The sequence below is a fragment of the Lithobates pipiens genome, unplaced genomic scaffold (assembly GCF_037356315.1).
Source record: "Lithobates pipiens isolate NorthernLeopardFrog02 unplaced genomic scaffold, aLitPip1_a1.2 Scaffold_13, whole genome shotgun sequence".
NCBI classification, from domain to species: Eukaryota; Metazoa; Chordata; class Amphibia; order Anura; family Ranidae; genus Lithobates; species Lithobates pipiens.
In genome coordinates this window covers 284,454,991-284,474,076 of record NW_027507718.1, presented here as the reverse complement: position 1 = coordinate 284,474,076, position 19,086 = coordinate 284,454,991, and the positions used below count along the sequence as shown (strand labels likewise).

At 42.2% G+C, this 19,086-nt stretch overlaps 1 protein-coding gene across 2 annotated transcripts in view; it reads right to left on the bottom strand.

Annotated features, from left to right (window-relative positions):
• The window catches only part of SEC24B (SEC24 homolog B, COPII component), a 127,631-nt gene that overhangs the window by 25,799 nt on the left and 82,746 nt on the right, over nt 1-19,086 (bottom strand). For both annotated transcript variants that reach the window (XM_077476704.1, XM_077476705.1), the window contains 5 exons: nt 17,726-17,849; nt 13,677-13,835; nt 12,104-12,277; nt 11,478-11,588; nt 8,156-8,331 (listed from right to left, as the gene is read on the bottom strand). In XM_077476704.1, coding sequence (XP_077332830.1) covers nt 8,156-8,331; nt 11,478-11,588; nt 12,104-12,277; nt 13,677-13,835; nt 17,726-17,849 — 744 coding nt within the window. The remainder of the gene's footprint in view (nt 1-8,155; nt 8,332-11,477; nt 11,589-12,103; nt 12,278-13,676; nt 13,836-17,725; nt 17,850-19,086) is intronic.

Sequence of the window (19,086 nt, the reverse complement as noted above, 5' to 3'; positions counted from 1 at the left end):
ATAGAATCTGGTAAATGTATGGACTGAAGACCAAGTTGCGGCCTTGCAGATCTGAGCCATGGAGGCCTGGTGATGCACTGCCCAAGAACCACTAACAGTCCTGGTGGAGTGCGCTTTAATATGAAAAGGAGGAATTTTCCTCTTTAGACCATAAGCCTGAACAATCACTTGACAAATCCATTTGGAAATAGTATATTTTGACGCTGCTCGTCTTTTAGGACCATCTGGCAATACAAAGCAAAACATCTGTTTTGCAAATCTGAGCAGTCACCTTTAAATAGACTTTGACCGCTCTCACTACTTCAAGAGAATGTAGTGACCTCTCTTCCACAGACCGAGGTTCTGGGAAAAAAGAACAATATCCTGTTTTAAATGAAAAGCCGGCGACCTCAGCCACCAGAGCAGGGAATCCCTGATTAAATGGCTCACCCAAATTTGACAATCCATGGACAACGGAGACTTGTCCCATTTGGATCTCCTTTTGCAAGACTCGAGTGTGGAACTGAGCATATGGTACCGCCTCGAAAGTGGCTACCATGAGACCCAGGACTTGCATGCAAAAACACAGTGACGACAACCTGCGGGACACCAACAACTTCACTGCAGCTTTAAGAGTCTGCAGCTTGTCTGAAGGAAGAAAGACTCTCGCCTCTGTGGAGTCCAGAAGCAAGCCCAGGTACTCCAGGCGTTGAGTCGGCACAAACCGACTTCTGGAGGTTCAATACCCAACCAAACTCCCTAAGAGTTTGCACGGTGGCTGCCACATCCTCCCTTAATTCTGAGCGGAAGCTGCACTCAGAAAGAGGTTGTCCAGGTAGCCCATGATTGCAATCCCTCGCTGCCTTAGCAAAGCTAGAATTGGGGCTAGCACCATGGTAAAGACCCTCAGTGCCGATGCTAGGCCAAAAGGGAGAGCTACAAATTGGTAGTGCTCGTCCCCAACCGCAAATCACAGAAGCCTCTGATGCTAGATGCATATGGGGACATGCAAGTATGCCTCCTTGATGTCCAGGGATGCCAGAAAATCCTCCCGATGGAGTGCAGCGACCACTGAGCAAACTGATTCCACCCTGAACCTTTGTACTTTCACAAAGCTGTTGAGGGCCTTGAGATCCAGGACCGGACGGATCCCTTCCTTCTTTGGGACTACAAACAGATTGGAGTAGAATCCCTGAAACCTTTTCTGCGTTGGTACAGGCACTATCACCCCGCGCAGCAGCGGGGTTTTCATTTACCTCCCAATCAGAAAGATGAAGGAAGATGAAGGTTGGAGGGAAAAAATCTGTTTGGCGGACAAGAAAACAAAAACAAAAAAAAACAACTCTTGTATCCTGATGAAACCAGTTTGTCTTGCGTCTCTCCACAGCCTGCAGCAACACAAAATGTGCTGCAGGCCTCCTCGTGTTGGGCATCGGAGGACGCCATTTCCGCTAAGCCCCTCCCCCTGCATTGCCTACAGTTCTTCCCCCTTTCCTTTTAAAAGGAAAGCCTTTTCCCGCACGAGAGGCGGGCTACAGGTCCTCTGGGACCTACGGGAAGGAGCAGCGGGGTGCGGGGGTGTCTGTAAGCTGCCGAGCGCCACACTGATCGTGCTAGTTTTCTTTTTTTTTTTCTTTTTCCAAAAGAAAGATGTAAAGCGCTTCTTCCCCCATGAAGAAGGGGAGACTGTCAGCACAGGGGGGCGATAGGTGGGGAGAAAAACCCCCTCTCAAGCTTACCGGAGGTCCTGCTGTCTGCCTGGAGGAAGAAGCATCTCAGCTCCCTAACACTGTTCTCTCAGCGTGAGGCGTGAGTGCTAAACACAGCCCCCCGTGGTGACACATAGGCAGACAACATTTACCGATCTTACCTTTTCTGCCGCATGGTTTTCTGTGGTAAACAACCAGACCCAATCTTCACCCTTCACAGTGGGCTCCGTTAAACCTTCAGGAGCTGGGGATCCTCGATGAAACCCACTATCCTGGACCTGTAACAGCACCTCCACCAGTAAAACTTTATGGCCTTACTACCAAAAAGTACTGGATCCCGGGGTCCAGCTCTCTAAAAAGAGAAGCATTTACAGGCAAAACCTCGTTTATTCGGATACAAGGCCCGGGTACCATTCAATTTGTCCAAAAGAGACACTTTGCATGGATCTGGTCAGCATGGATAGCCCCAGCAAGGATTGCTCCAGTGGGAGCTCAGCACAGCACAGCACATCTTTACTAGTGACCAACACCTTAGACACTGGCGTAAAAACTGAGCTACTCCCAGTAGTGGGAGGGGTTATATAGGGAATACACTGTCCATCACCTGAAGGTGGCCTATAACCCACATAGTAACTACTATGGCTCTGTGTCCCGTGATGTACGATAAGAAAACGCTTTTTCTGCCCAAACTTAGTTGTGAGGTCGCATCAATTAAAGGTGAGCCCAAAACCTGAGGGGGGGACATTAGGGAGCAAGTTTTATTTTATGCATGAGAAGATTAAAGGAAGATAACCACAGTATCATTCTGCACAGAAGATATATTGGACTTTGATCCAAAACTACATAGATAAAATCACACATTGAAATAGAGGTTTAAGGAATGTGTCACTGAAATTTATGTTTTTTTAGGTTTTGATTTTTCATAAGTGGATTAATTAGTTCACTACACACTTTAAGGAAGAAATTAAATAATGTTGATGGCACTGTTTATATAGATTTTTGCAAATTGATAAAAATAAATAAAAATATACATTTATGAAAGCATTCTTATTTTACAGCATTTTTTCCCACACTTGCCTACAATTGCACATTACTTTATATCTAGAGCCAAATGTATTTAAATTAGATTATGGAAGGATTAAAACTGATGTCAGTTTTTGCCATCTGTGTCTCATTGGTGAGTTTTCCCATCACTTCCTCTCCTGTAGACTCAACAGAATGTCAGAGGATATCTTTCCAATGTGAGGAAAAACCCTCATTGACAACTGAAAGAAAAAAAGTTTTGTTTTTAGTTATAAAACTTTACGATTTTGTTTTGAAAGGGAAAGCTAAAAGCTCATCTGGGTTTCTCTTGTCCTGGAAATAGTGGTCAAAGTGAGGGGAGAAAAAAAAAAAATCTCTAAATGGGGACCCCAGAAACCAATGGATGTGAAACGGCAATATAAAAATATTATATATATATATATATATATATATATATATATATATATATATATATATACACACACACACACACACACACATACCGATGAGCCAAAACATGACCATCCACTATAAACAGTTGAGCATGGACTCTACTAGACTGCTGGGGTCTCTGGCACTAAGCAATCAGTATAAAATCCTTTAGTCCTTTCAGTTGAGGGCCTCCATGGATGAGACTTTTCCAGCACATATGCTCGATTAGATTGAGATCTGGAGGATAAATCAACACCTCAAACTATTCTTAAATTCATCAGACCAGGCCCACCTTCTTCCATTTCTGATGCTCATGTGGCCCATTGTAGGAGCATTTGGCTGTGGACACAAGTCAGCATGGGCACCCTGACCAGTCTGTGGAGACGGGTCAGCCCCATGCACAAACAACTGCTAAGCGCTGTATGTTCTGACATCTATCAGAACCAGCATTAATTTTTTCATCAATTTGAGCTACAGTAGCTCTTCTATTGGATTAAACTTCACATTCCAGCCTTCACTTCTTATGTGCATCAATGAGCCTGGGCTGCCCATGACCTTGTTGCCGGTTGTCGCCCTTGGACCACTTTTGGCAGGTCCTGACTGCAGACAGGGAACATCCAGCTCACAAGAGCTGCAGCTTTGGAGTTGCTTTGACCCAGTCATCTAGCCACTACAATTTTGCTTATCCAGTCAGTGGGCAAAATGTTATGGCTGATCAGCGTATATATTTATTATGCATTTTGATATTCCACTTGATAAATAACCATCCAAGTGTTAATTCTCAAAAGAAGTTATAAGTGTTACCTAGTAAGTTTAGTGGTAAAATTTGGCCTCCAATGGATTCTTTGAATTACTAGTACCAGGAGCCCTAGATTTACCTGCAGTGCAACCATACAAAAGTAACAATCTTTTGTGCTACACACCTATATCACAGGACCTTGATACACAAATCTGGCGTCAACTGCTTGTCGTCATTCAGATGTCAGATTTTATGGTAATGAGGACTTTTGTGCATCACAGAAAATTAGGTGTTAAAAGGAAAAAAATAAATAAATAAAAAAGATTTAGGCCATTTTCACGTATGCCTGTCAGTTTTTTAGGCAGACCTGAACGGACGCTCCATACAGGTCTATGGATCGACAGATGTCAGCAGCAATATGTCCACTGACATCCGACCTGCTAAAATGTGACGGATGGAAACCCTATTTTTCCATCCATCTGCCGAATCGGATGAAACCGGACTCTACGGCCCATCTTCATCCGATCCCCCATAAAGGAGAGCGGCACTCTGACAGGTCGGTCCCTGCACAGTATGCAGAACAGACCTGTCTTCTGCCTGCTCATTTGGGATTGACGGAGAGATCCCTGCTGAGCAAAGCAGAGCCCGTACACGGACACGTCCATGTGAAAGGGCCCTTAGACTGAATAAAAGCTGTCATGGTCAAAAATTAGCAAAGTATAGTTGAGTAAATAAATAAATAAAATACTGATCCAGAGACCAACTGCTCAGTGAAGGGACACGTTAGATCTTTTTTCACACTGGCAATGTTGAACTTGTAAACTCGTAAAGCTTTACTGGAGTTTGTCTTGTACATGTCTCCCTCTAGTGGTAAGAAAAAGCATCTTTTTTTTTATAAAAATGTCAGGCTTGTTAAAGGATAACTTTTTTTTTTTTTTTTTTAGAAAGGTAAAGAAAAAAATGCATTTTATTTTATTAGGCGCCTGCAGAGCATTGCACCCATGATAAGCTGATCACGGGTGGTAATCTCAGGCTCCTGCAGACTGTCACTGTAGCGGTCTGCCCATACCTGGTACAGGCAGTTACAGGACGACAGGAAACATCAATGAACTACCTCAGCAGCACCCTTTACTAAGAACTACAAGCCGCAATGTCTGATGGTAGTTGTAGTTGCCCCTATTCACAGACTGTGATACAGGTGTAACATGTTATAGAAGGTGAACTTATCCTTTAAAAATGAGCCAACAGTTATACAGGAAAGAGTAGTCAACTATGTGCCTATCCAGAGCACACCTGACTGCTTTTTTTTTAAATCAATTTACTTAAAATATTTAAATGTTTAACAACTGTGATTTTTTGTTTTTGTTTTACTTCAGCAGATACTTGCTGGAGCTAGCCAAATGTAAATGCAAAACAAAAACATACAATACTGGTAGGTTTAACCACTTGCTTACTGGGCACTTAAAGAGGAAGTAAACCCTAATGGGTTTACTTCCTCTTTTTTTTCCCTGCAAAGGTAAAGCATAATGGACTACTATGCATCGCATAGTAGCTCATTATGTGTCACTTACCTGACACAGGAGCCAGCGAAGTCGCCGCTGATCCCTGTAGTCCGCCGCATCCATGTTGCTGGTGGCGTCTCGCAGCTCCGACGAATCACAGCGGCGAAGCTGCGATGACGTCACTCCCGCGCATGCGCACGGGAGTCGCGTCTCGCAGCTCCGCCGCTGCCACTCGGCGAAGCCGCGTGACGTCACTCCCGCGCATGCGCGCGGGAGTCGACAAATTTGGCAAATCCATTCATGGATTTGCCGCATTTAGTGCGCCTGCGCGCCGCTGTCTACGGCGCATGCGCCGTAGACAGCGGTGCCCATTTTCGGGCAAATATCTCCTAAACCATATAGGTTTAGGAGATATTGCTTGGACCTACAGGTAAGCCTTAATCTAGGCTTACCTGTAGGTCCAAGTTGTTTGGAAGGGTTTACTTCCTCTTTAAACACCCTTCCTGCCCAGACCAATTTTCAGCTTTCGGTGCTCTCACACTTTGAATGACAATTACTCAGTCATGCAACACTGTACCCAAATTAATTTTTTGTCCTTTTTTTCCCCACAAATAGAGCTTTCTTTTGGTGGTATTTGTATTTGATCACCTCTGGGGTTTTTATTTTTTGCGCTATAAATGAAAAAAGACCGAACATTTTGGAAAAAAACGCATATTTCTTTGTTTCTGTGACAAAATTATGCAAATTATTAATTTTTCTTCATAAATTTTGGCCACAATTTATACTGCTACATATCTTTGGTAAAAATAACCCAAATTAGTGGATATTATTTGGTCTTTGTGAAAGTTAGAGAGTCTACAAGCTGTGGTGCGAATCATACAAAATTGATCACATCTGATGTACTGGTGGCCTATCTCATTTCTTGTGACCCGAACAAGTCAGGAAAGTACAAATACCTCCCAAATGACCCTTTTTGGAAAGTAGACATTCCAAGGTATTCAGTAAGATGCATGGTGAGCTTTTTGATGTTGTCATTTTTTCCCACAATTCTTTGCAAAATTAAGATTTTAATTTTTTTTCCACAAAATTGTCATTGTAATAGGTTATTTCTCTCACATGGCATGTGTATACCACAAATGACACCCCCCAAAAAATTCTGCTACTCCTCCTGAGTATTACAATACCACATGTGTGGGACTTTTTCACAGCCTGGCCACATAGAGAAGCCCAACATGCAGGGAGCGCCATCCCGTGTTCTAGGAGCATAAATTACACATCTAACTTGTTGACTACCTAATACACTTTTGAAGGCCCTGGAGCACCAGGACAATGACACGTGACACTGACAGATGGCACTGATACGTGGCAATGATGGCACCAATACGTGGCACTAATACGTGGCACTGATGACAGATGGCACCAATACGTGGCACTAATGCGTGGCACTGATGACAGATGGCACCAATACGTGGCACTAATGCGTGGCACTGATGACAGATGGCACCAATACGTGGCACTAATGCGTGGCACTGATGACAGATGGCACCAATACGTGGCACTAATGCGTGGCACTGATGACAGATGGCACCAATACGTGGCACTAATGCGTGGCACTGATGACAGATGGCACCAATACGTGGCACTAATGCGTGGCACTGATGACAGATGGCACCAATACGTGGCACTAATGCGTGGCACTGATGACAGATGGCACCAATGCGTGGCACTGATGACAGATGGCACCAATGCGTGGCACTGATGACAGATGGCACCAATGCGTGGCACTGATGACAGATGGCACCAATGCGTGGCACTGATGACAGATGGCACCAATGCGTGGCACTGATGACAGATGGCACCAATGCGTGGCACTGATGACAGATGGCACCAATGCGTGGCACTGATGACAGATGGCACCAATGCGTGGCACTGATGACAGATGGCACCAATGCGTGGCACTGATGACAGATGGCACCAATACGTGGCACTGATGACAGATGGCACCAATACGTGGCACTGATGACAGATGGCACCAATACGTGGCACTGATGACAGATGGCACCAATACGTGGCACTGATGACAGATGGCACCAATACGTGGCACTGATGACAGATGGCACCAATACGTGGCACTGATGACAGATGGCACCAATACGTGGCACTGATGACAGATGGCACTATGTGGCACTGATGACAGATGGCACTATGTGGCACTGATGACAGATGGCACTATGTGGCACTGATGACAGATGGCACTATGTGGCACTGATGACAGATGGCACTATGTGGCACTGATGACAGATGTTTTTTTTTCACTTACAGCCGCTGCAGCCGTTCATCTCTCCCTTCTCACACGCTGTCTGTGTGAGGAGGGAGAGCGGCGCTGAGAGATGATCTCATATGTTTACATATGAGATCATCTCTCATTGGATAGGCCGATCGCGCTGTAAACGGCCGCTGTGATTGGCCGTTTACAGCGATCTGTGACTGGCTGTGTCCGAGGGACACGGCCAGCCCAGAACTTCCCGGGAGCGCGCATTGCGGAAGTAAACAGGAGGACGTCCAGGGACGGCCTCCCGGTAGATAGCGTCCGCTCTGTAGCCATCTTTCGGCTATAGGGCGGGCGCGAATCGGTTAAAAAAAATAAAAATTGTTCAGGATGAGCACCTAGATCAGTTGTCCTTCGCTGACCACTCCATTGTTTTCTCTCGTTTGGCACAACTGAATGTTTTATGTTACAAGACAAATGGTATTGATATGAATTCACTTACTTGCTTTAGAAGAGCCAATATATAGAGTGGAAACATCTTAAGGGAATTGGGTGCTATCAGTGCAGTTGGCTGTAGATTTGAAAGCGAGGAATTGTATGACAACAAAGAATCCACAACTGCATTCACCAAGGCATCTCTTGCATCAGAAATGCTGGATGATATGGATCGGTCTACAGCTATATTAAAAAAAGATTTATATATAAACACACAATATATATATATACACACACACATTTACTTTAAAACCGGCAGCCTGGATATCCCTTAAGCCATGTACACACAAGCAGAATGTTGGGAGACATTTGCCAGTTAAACAAAAAAACAGCTGACATTCTGCCCATGTGTATGCCTGTCTGTCCAAAAGAAGCCAGCCGTTTGGTCTGTTGGCTTCTGTCGGCCATACATGCTGGAAAACCAGCATCTGACCGATTCCCGATCATCGCTCTTAGCCAATGGCAGACAGTGCTGATCGGCATGTTCTGGCCGCGAGGGCCGCCATGGTTAATACAGTGTCTCTGACCAAAGCTGTAGCTCCACAAAAAAAAAAATGTTAGCGTGTACCAAGCTTTATGCCCATTAGGTAAAAATTTCTAGCATCCAAAGAGAAAGTATAGCAACCAAAGATTAGCTGATATTTTTTAAGTAGGGAGACAATGCGAACTGTTAGGATAATTCAGTCTGTTGCAGGCTGGCTGAAAGTTAGCTGGCAATTAGTTTTTTTAACCGTCGCCCTTCCATGTGCTCCTTTCTGTAAAGGCCAGTTATAAATTAGGGTGGTTGCCATTGTTTTAATTTTTTTATCCAGTCTCCCCAACTTCTAGTGTAAGCAGCTTCTTTTACATTTCTGTATTACATAGTTTAAAAATACTGTAAGAGAACTCCAACACCATATACTGAAAACTTAATATATGCACTTGTACTATATAGTGTTTTTTTTTTTTTTTTATAATACTGCTTTAATTACAGGTTTGCTTTAAAATAGGTGGATTAACATATCATTACCACTATGCTGGAGGTCACCAAAAAAAAAAACTCTGATCATGCCACCCTTAGCTTTACAGTCCCAACCCTCCCCCCTCACCCCCATCTACTCTACATAAAAGGAAGCACCTGAACACTTCCAGTCATTTGGGGTTGGGTTGCGCGTGAGTCTAAACCTCAGAGTAGAGGAAACCACTATGCAGGTGTCACTGTAAAACTGTGAGAAGTACAGTCATCCTTGTGCAGTGGCAGCATTTCTTTGAAGTGTTCAGTGCTTAATTCTTATCCCCACACACTTGATTCAAAAACAACCTGGATCACCAGGGCATGCCAAATGTGCCAATGTTGCTCCACAACAAAAATTTCAGCCACTAAATATTTATTTCTATGGGATAATTACAGCCAGCAATAGACCCAATACTCTAACCCTTCTGCAACATTTGAATAAGGCCTCATGCCCACTGGGCTTAAAAAAAAAAAAAAAAAAAAAAAAAAAAAACATGCCACTTTTACAGGCATTTGACATTTTTTCTGCCAGTAAAAGCACCTCTAAGTACTGTAAGCCTGTTTGTCCATGTACACATAGGAGTTTACAGGCATATTAGAAGAGGAGCTTTTACAGGCTGGATTAAACCCCTACCAAAGGCTTGTTTAGGAAAGGAACTGAAGAGCAGAAAAAAAAAAAAAAAAGAATGCCAGACATGCCTAAACACTAAATGCGTCTAGCGTTTGGGCATTATTACATTCCAATGGCCAGAATATTAATTCATTCTGGAATCCATTAATGTTCAAACACTTAGCTCCTAATAATCATGTACAATACCGCAGCTTTTACATCTTTTTTTTTTTTAAGTGGATTTTTTTCTGCTACTAGGAGAAAAGATATTCAGAGGGGCTAAACACATGCCCTGTGTGAATAAAGTGTAAACGATTTAAAGTGATTGTAAAGCCTCACCTTCAATCCATTCAGTTTAAAATAAAAATGAACGGCAAAACATTTGTGTATACATACAAAACCATTAAAAATTCCCCCCCCCCCCCTATTTTAGAAGCAATCACATACCCTCTGTTCTCAGATGCATAAGGAGCTCAGAAAGGTGTGGAACAGAAACAGCAGCACACTGGATGTCAGGACAAGTCTGATCATTGGAGGAGAGCACACTGAAGACTAGCACAGCCGCAGAAGGCCCCCCAACTAGTTGGAGGGGGATGTGATACCCCGGGGACCTTTGCGCACTTGTGGTGGGAATGTACAACCTTACTGGGGCAGAATTATAGCAGTGATCCACCAAATAATGGGAGAACGGATTCAGAACGATCCCTGGGAATGTCTGTTTCATGATATGAGGAAGACGGTGTGTCCCAAGAATACTTCAGTCCCATACCTTCTAAATGCAGCTAAAGGTTTGATCCCGAGCTTATGGAGAACCCAAGAAGCGCCGAATATGTAGGAGTGGGTAGCAAAAGTGGAAATGTTGAGAGCCATAGAGGAAACAATCCATACAGTAGAGGACTCAGAGATATATTGGAACATATGGGGAAAATGGGTGGAGTTTAAAAAATCTGAGGGCTGCAGGAGTTTGATGGAGGTTTAAGGGTTCAGGGGGAGGGGAAGAAGGGATTCCCTTTTTAGTGAGGGGGGGGTTGGGGGAATAGGGAGAATAACTGTATATTGTAAGTAATCAATGTAATAAGGAATTCTGACATAGGAATGCAATTTTTACTATATGTATTTGTGTATCTTTGTTTATATCATGGCAAATTGAGTATTGTCCGTGATACTTTATTTGCACCAACATATAATTTTTCATGGACGAGCTTTCAGGGTGTGTCCCCTTTTTCAAGGTCCAAGCAGAAGGGGACACACCCTGAAAGCTCGTCCATTAAAAATTCTATGTCAGTCCAAATAAAAAAAGTATCACGGACAGTACTCAATGTTCTCTGTCACAACTGCACTAATATGGCTACAATCGCCTCAAGTAGGTTTATATAATAAAAGAGAAAAAAAATAAAAAAAGACTAGCACAGCAAGAGAACTGATCACGCTGTTTTCTTCTGCTGTGATCAGTTTTTAATAGGAAAGCAGAGAGACTGGCAGGGACACCAGGCTTAGCACACAAAGGAATCAATAAAAAAAAAAAAAGAAAAGAGAACAGTATGCATTTTCATACAAGTACATGGCACAGCAGGCACATATCAGGAATATGAAATTTTGGGCTAACATACTCTTAACTAAAATCTGTTTTTGACATGCCTATCCCAAGAATGTGAACTTCAGTGGTGATGCTTAAAAATAAAAAGATTACACACCATGTACAATTTAACATAAATTGAAACTTACCCATGTTTGCCAAAAGGCTGGTGACAGCCTGTACATCTGCTCCAGCAAACACATCTGGCAGTGAATTTACCACCGGCAAGCATAACGTATGCACACGTATCCTTCTCTGACCTGTTTACCAAAAACAAGTTTCACTCATGTTAAATATTAATAGATTTTTTCAAACCATAAGTTTATATTTGCCATCTATGGACAGTCCTAAATATTATACGAAAATTCAGAAAAAGCAGACAAGACTATGCCACATAGGCATCTCAGGATTATGAGTCTAAGTGGATATTGATTGAACAGTGCCTCACTTCAGTAACTTTATAAACCTGGGCTCTAAAGTGTTATAAACTCCCATCAGAAACTCACATTATGAGTCATTAAGAAAATAAGGATACTAGCAAACAGGCATTTAATAAACCGCCTGGCAACAGCACAAAATGCATATCAGAATACAAATCAGGACTATTCCACAAATAGTCAGCGTTTCCTGAGTTTTAAATGCAAAAACATTCAGAACTGATTGGACTGAAAAGAAAAAAAAGGCCACTTTAAAAAATACAGTCTATTTTTACAGCCTTTTAACAATGCAATTTATGCAAACTGAATTTTCATAGCTCCCCTTTGTGAAGAATTACCTTTGCTAGATGTATAAAGAAGGGCAACTTGGAAGCATGCCAGCGATGTATCTGTCAGACTTTCATCTATGGACATTTGCACCGCAAACCCTGCATCTTCATTAATGTTCGCAAGAGACAATAGATCCGTAGAACGCACAAAGAAATTCCCATGAAATGTGTGTATTGAAAGGCCTGAGGATGAAGAAAAAAAATATATCAAAATGTGAATTTTGGATCAAGCATTTCAGATCACTTAAAGAAGAGCCTCAACCTGTAAACAACAATGTAAACGTCAGCAGCTACAAATACTATAGCTGCTGTCTTTAAAAAAAAAAAACTCATTTTCCTGTCCCAGGATCCAGCAATGTCATCATAATGCATGGTCCCACAGTCTCATGGGACCTGTCACATGTCAAGAGAGACTGCAAGGGAAAGGGGGGGTGGCGATCTGACCAGAAGTGGGAGCAGTTACCTGTCAAAATCAGTTACCCGCTCGCCCCTCCAAAGAAAGTACATTTCTATTATGGGAGAGGAGGGTGCAGGGAACTTGCCCTTTTGGGTACGTTTTCAAAGTAACTTTTTAAATGTACTGATCTCCTAACCATGAGGTGCTGCCACATGTCATAACAGAACATAGTAAGATTCCATTAAAGCGGGAGTACCGCCGTTTTTTGTTTTTATAAGTCAGAAGCTACAAATACTGCAGCTGCTGACTTTTAAAATAAGGACACTTACCCGCCCAGAGAGCCCGCGATGTCGGCACCCGGAGCCGATCTCTCGATCGGCTCTTGGGTGCTGCCGCCGCCATCTTCGGTATGGGAATCGGGAAGTGAAGCCGCAAGGTTCCCTACTGCGCATACTCGAGTCGCGCTGCACAATAAGGATGGTCCCCGCTGTCTCTGGGATCCGTGTGTCTCCCAGCAAAATATAAAGATTCTGCAGATATCTATGCCGGAAGTGGGTGCAAATACCTGTACTATACAGTTATCTGCACCCCCTTCCCCCCTGAAAGGTGCCAATTGTGGCACCGGAGGGGGAAGAGGGTTCCAATGAGTGGAAATTCCACTTTAGGGTGGAGTTCCTGTAAGAAATTCCTGGAAATGCTAGCTAGCTGGCTATTTTGGTCTTTAATATTTTAAATAACTTACTAGAAACAAGCAATCGGCACAATTTGTGATTCCGAAAGAATTGCAGCCACTGAATCTAAAATACCAATGAAAATATTTTTACAAGGAGAGCTCAGTAATAGATAGTGGCCTACATACTTCTCTCAGTACAGTTTTGGGACAGTGAGTTCAGAGACTAATAAGTCACCAAGTGGACCCCTCAAATTGGAGCTCATTCTGCAAAGAGTTCACAAAGCCAACCTAAACAATATTTCACACAGTGCTTTGTGCCAGTGTACAATGGCGTTGTAATGCAGCAAGTTTAACAAAATCATGAGAGGTGCTAAAATTTATAGCACTTAGACCTACAGTATATAGAACATGACTTCTAAATGCCGTAAGGAAGAAAAAAAAGTGCCACTGGCCATTTTTTAGTGATATTCAGTCAAATTAGCATTGCAATATTACAAAGTTATGTATATTACCTTTTGTACAACGTATTCTCATAACTGCTTCAAATCCAACCTTCCTAGTGAGATAATGATCAAGATCTTGTTTTAGTTTATTGGCCTGGGCTGTATTGTGCTTGTGGTGGAATGATGGATAATAATAGATGCAACCAGCAGAATACTTTGACATGCAAGCTAAAAAAAAAAAAAAGAAAAAAAACGTTAATTTCACATCAAAAACAGCAAAATGTAAACATTGTAAACTTCAGATACTTTGACGTCTGGGCAATTTGTGGCCAGCTAAAGGTGGACCGAGAGACCCACCCCCCCCTTCTCTTCAACCTGATAACTTTGCATTTATTAAAGGAGAAGCAGCAAGGTCAAAGCTTTTTTGGCTCTACTTTGAACAGTTATGCAGTTTCATCTGCACTGCTGTAATCTGCTTTCAGCCGACAGCGGGTTAAAGTCCACTGTCTGCTGACATCCCTCAGCCAGTCCCCTACCCTTGCACAGCTCAGCGCCCTCTTAGCCCATTCACTCTTCCTGCATCTCTGAAACTGACAGCCAGTACAGAGGTATGGGCTCAGAGTTGTAGGATGAGAATGCAGGAGCTCGACATTCCATTCACAATCCAATGAGCATGGGTGCAATGCTCTGCAGGCTCCTGAAGAAAAAAAATTTACCGTTTACCTTTTATAATATGGCCATTTTTTTTTTTTAAGGTAAACTTAGCCTTTAAAGACAAAACATAGTTCATTTATGAAGGGCCAAAGGCTCAATAGCTTGGAGACATTGAACATTTCAAGAAATCTGTACGCAGATACTTTGAATCACACATACAAAATGTCTAGCACATCTGCAATAGAAGACACAATGTCCTGTATAAAAAATATTGCCACCTCATTGTGATGACATGTCTAAGGCAGAACATTTGCAAAATGCATTAAATAGTGCTTGATTTTGTGTTTGCGAACCTATAGGCTCAATTCATAAGGCTAACACACCAGGATAAGAATCCTTATTTAAAAAAAAAAAAAAAAAAAAAAAGCAAGAGCTTCTTTAAGCCAAGTCCAATAAGATTTGAATATTACAGTCAAATGGTTGTAACTAAAGGTCCTTATATAAAGCTTTATAAATTTAACAACTTGATAAAAAATTATGTTCTTTAGCATACATTCCACATTAACTACTTGCTGAGCAGCCAACAGTAACTTTACTGCTGGCCGGAGGCTTGAGCAGACACTGCGAAGTACCAGTACATCGCCCCGCACATGTATACTGGAGCCCCCTGGGGTGCGCAGCAGCATGGTCTGCGGTGCTCGGCATCGGGGCTGTGATTGGCCCAGATACCAAGTGATTGCTGTGCGATCACATGTCACCTAGTAAACAACAGTCATGAATAAAATCCATTCATGACATCATTGTTTACTACTGTGTGTGATCTGTGATTGGTCACTAGTAATCACATGGTACCTGGGCCAATAGCCAGCACCTTGTACCATGCGATAGCTGTTGCCAATTACAGCATCATAACAATGACTCACAAATGAAAGCTATTCACTACAGTTAAAAAAAATAAAAATATGACTCCCAGACCCTCTATGGTAACACTGAACTACTCCCATGATACTATGTAAAAAATAAATAAAATTTTATATTTTTTCTCCTATATAATAATATTTCCCCAGTCCATATCCCTTATCACTGCCACACTAAGTTCATATGATTAGGCTGTACTGCCTCTTGCTAAATACACTGAACTGTCTAGTTTCCAAAAAAGGCGGTTGGGGGGTGTAATGTACTGTCCTGTAATTTTAGGGCATCAGATCGGCAGTCAGTACATCAGGATTGACCAGTTTTTAACCACTTCCTGACCAACCACTGTTATACTGCGGCAGGCTGGCTCCCCAACGTTGGCTCCACGGGCCGGGATAGCGGGCGCACCGCCAGAGGCACCGGCACAGCGGGGGTGCCAGTGCTCGTAACCGACGGTCACAATGACCTCAGGCCACGAGCAATCGTGAGCAGGAGAGAGAACATGGACGAGTGTGTGTAAACACACACTTCCCTGTTCTGACAGGAGTGACCGATCGTGTGTTCCCTTTAGCTAGGAACCACAATCCGTCACTTCCTACAGTCAGTCTCCTCCCTCTTCAGTTAGAATCACCTCCCAGGGAACACAGTTAACCCCTCGAGTGCCCCCTAGTGCTAATCCCTTCACTGCCAGTGACATTTTTACAATAATCAATGCAATTTTATAGCATTGGTCACTGTATTAATGCCAATGGTCCCAAAAATGTGTCAAAATTGTCTGATGTGTCCGCCATGTTGCAGTCACGATAAAAAAAAAAAAAAAAAAAAAAACGCAGATCACCGTCATTACTAGTTAAGAAAAAAAAAATGCTATAAATCTACCCCCATTTTGTAGACGCTATAGTTTTTGCACAAACCAATCAATATACGCTTGATTTTTTTTTTTTCATCTAAAATATGTAGAATACATATCGGCCTAAACTGAGGAATATATATATATTTTTTATATATAAATATTTTTGGGGGATATTTATAGCAAAAAAGGTAAAAAATGCGTTTTTTTTTCAGAATTGTTGCTCTGCTTTTGTTTATAGCACAAAAAAAAAAAAAAAAAAAAAAAAAAAAAATGCAGAGGCAATCAAATATCACCAAAAGAAAGCTCTATTTGTGGGGAAAAAAAGGAGGACGTAAATTTTGTTTGGGTACGTCACGTGACCACGCAATTGTCAGTTAAAGCGACGCAGTGCCGAATCGCAAAAAGTGCTATGGTCAGGAAGGGTGTAAATTCTTCTGGGGCTGAAGTGGTTAAATATATACATCATAGTTTGCAGCCTAACTTTCACACAGACTAAATAATATACAAGGATTTGGGTTATTTTTACCAAAGGAAAGTAGCATACTGCATTTTGGCCTAAATTTCTAAAGAAAGATTACGTTTGCAAAATGTTATAAGAAAAACTTGTTTTCAAAATTTTCTGTATTTTTCCGTTTACATAAAAAAAAAAAAAAACAAACCCAGTGGTGACTAGATACCATGAAAAGTAAGCTATATTTGTGTGGAAAAAATTATATAAAATTTAATTTGGGTACAGTGTTGCATGAACAGGCAATTGCAAGATAATGTAGCACAGTGCTGAATAATAAAAAATGCCCTGGTCATGAAGGGGGTAAAACCTTCCGAAGGTCAAGTGGTTAATAATTATGCTACCAAAATAAGTGTGTGCTGTAAATTGCCTCCAGCATTGCTCCTGTTTCTTCTTGCTAGAGGGTACCCTTTTTCTTAAGCTCAGACTCCCCAAACAGATGCAAATCTTTAGGCTGTCATCAGATCACTCTCTAGTGGTTCTGTTTTTTGTCACAATGCCAGAAATGGAGAGAAACTGAGCATGTGCAGGGCAGGTTGAGACAGTGTATTACTGGATTTTAAACCGTATAGCTACTAATTTTTTAAGTTTTACATAGCTATACCTGCAAAACTGGCCAGCCTGAAGTGATCTAGCAGGACTTAATTGTCCATCTAACGTTCCACTTTAAACTCTTCCTGCCAACTGCCGCCTGGCCCTTTAAGAGTTCTAAAACCTGGGAGGTGGAGGCAGGCATCCGGGTCATGTGACCAAAGTGATTGGCTGTCACATGATTGGAAAGCTCCGATCGCAAGTATGCATCAGGAGCTTACCAATTCCCGCCAGCTACTGTGCTGGGAGCGTGCTCTCAGCACGGTAAGTTGTAAACACAGGACCACTTATATGCAGACAGCAGATGCCTAGGGGTTCAGGGTCAGTGTCAACTGACTTTTCTTTGTGTCAAAACTGCTTCTCTTCCCAATACATTTTTTATGTAAATGCAAAATTATATTGAAGCAGGTTGATATGGTTTAGTTCAACAGAGCTAATTCACCTATTAGAAGATGCTAACGGATCTCCGAAGCGTCTCAAACTGATGTCAAATGAAAACGGATTACACATGAAAACATGCAAAATTTTCCCACTGAAACAAGCCCAAAGCATGTTGACAGGCCTTAATGGGAGAAAAGCTTTGTGAATTTTACAGACCTAGAGAAGCCAAGTCAGAATATTGAGAACTTAGAAGGAACAAGTCCACCGCTGTTTGCTGTCCGGAGCAATCCAAGGCCAACTTCTTATAGAAATCAGTGGCAGGACCCAGATGCTGTATACCCTTCAAATAAAATGCATAAACAAGTTAAAACAAAGCTACAATGTAAACAATACTGATTTTACACTGACCATATGCATGGTTTGGACACCAATTATCTGTTCCAGAGCTGTGCTTCTGTCCACATGTAAGTGTAAACACTGGAATGTGCATTAAAATACCTACAGCTGCTTTGTCTCTGTGTGTCCTTGACTTTGACAGGCTGTCATTTCCCGGACACAAACACAAATCTCTGCACAGCAGTACGAGTGTATGTGAATGAAGCCTCAGAAATACATTTTATACTTCTTTGAAGCTGAATTGCAGGAATTTAGTAACTTTGTAAGGCACACTATGGGGTTCATTTATACTAAAGGCAAATAGGCTATGCACTTTGTAAAGTGCAGTTGCACTCTACAAGTGCAGTTGTGCCAGAGCTTATTAAATGAGGTAAAGCTTCACTTCGCAAAGAATACCCCATCACAAGCAAGAAAAGTGTAAAAAAAAAACTGCATGTTTGCTTGGGCATGATTGGATGATGGAAGGCATCAGAGCTTCTGCTCATTTACTAAGCTCTGGAGCAACTGCACTTTGCAAAGTCTACATCCTATTTGGCTTTGGGAAATCAACCGCTATGAGTTAAGATCAACTAGGTGCATGATGTCTCCTGGTCTTATCTGTATTGTTTATATTTGTCAGGTTTATTGCTCTGCTGAAGAAACACTGGGATCTGAGGGGAGAGAAGCACACAAAAGCAGCTATGCCCGGCCCTTCCCCTCTGCTGCCTATTCACAGAAGCCTTTTTGTATTTTGTGAATGTGTTCACATAACACAAAGGCTTCTGTGATTGGAAAGGAGGAGGGGAGGGGCAAACCTAGCAGTTGCCACTAAAGAATCCAAGCCAGCACACTTAACAGAGCACCTATAGAAGACTGAAGAGATCTCGAAGTGGTAAACAAAAAGAGCAAAAGTGCGCTAAGTGTAGCGGGTGAGTAAACATTTATTAGAAGGAAGATAGCAGCTGCAGCAACTCTACTGATGAAAATGCAATCAGAAGGATCAGCATCAAGCTTTTGGAAATACAGCTCTAGCTGTCTTCTGGGAGTACTATAAACCTGAGATATAAATAATAAAGTCCAGGAGATGTCAATCATATCCTTAAACTTAACTCAGCATGCCTTACATTTTTACAAAGAAGCTGAATTCCTGGAATTAAGCTTCATCTAAAAAGGAAACTTTAATTTGAGAGGGGAGAAAAATA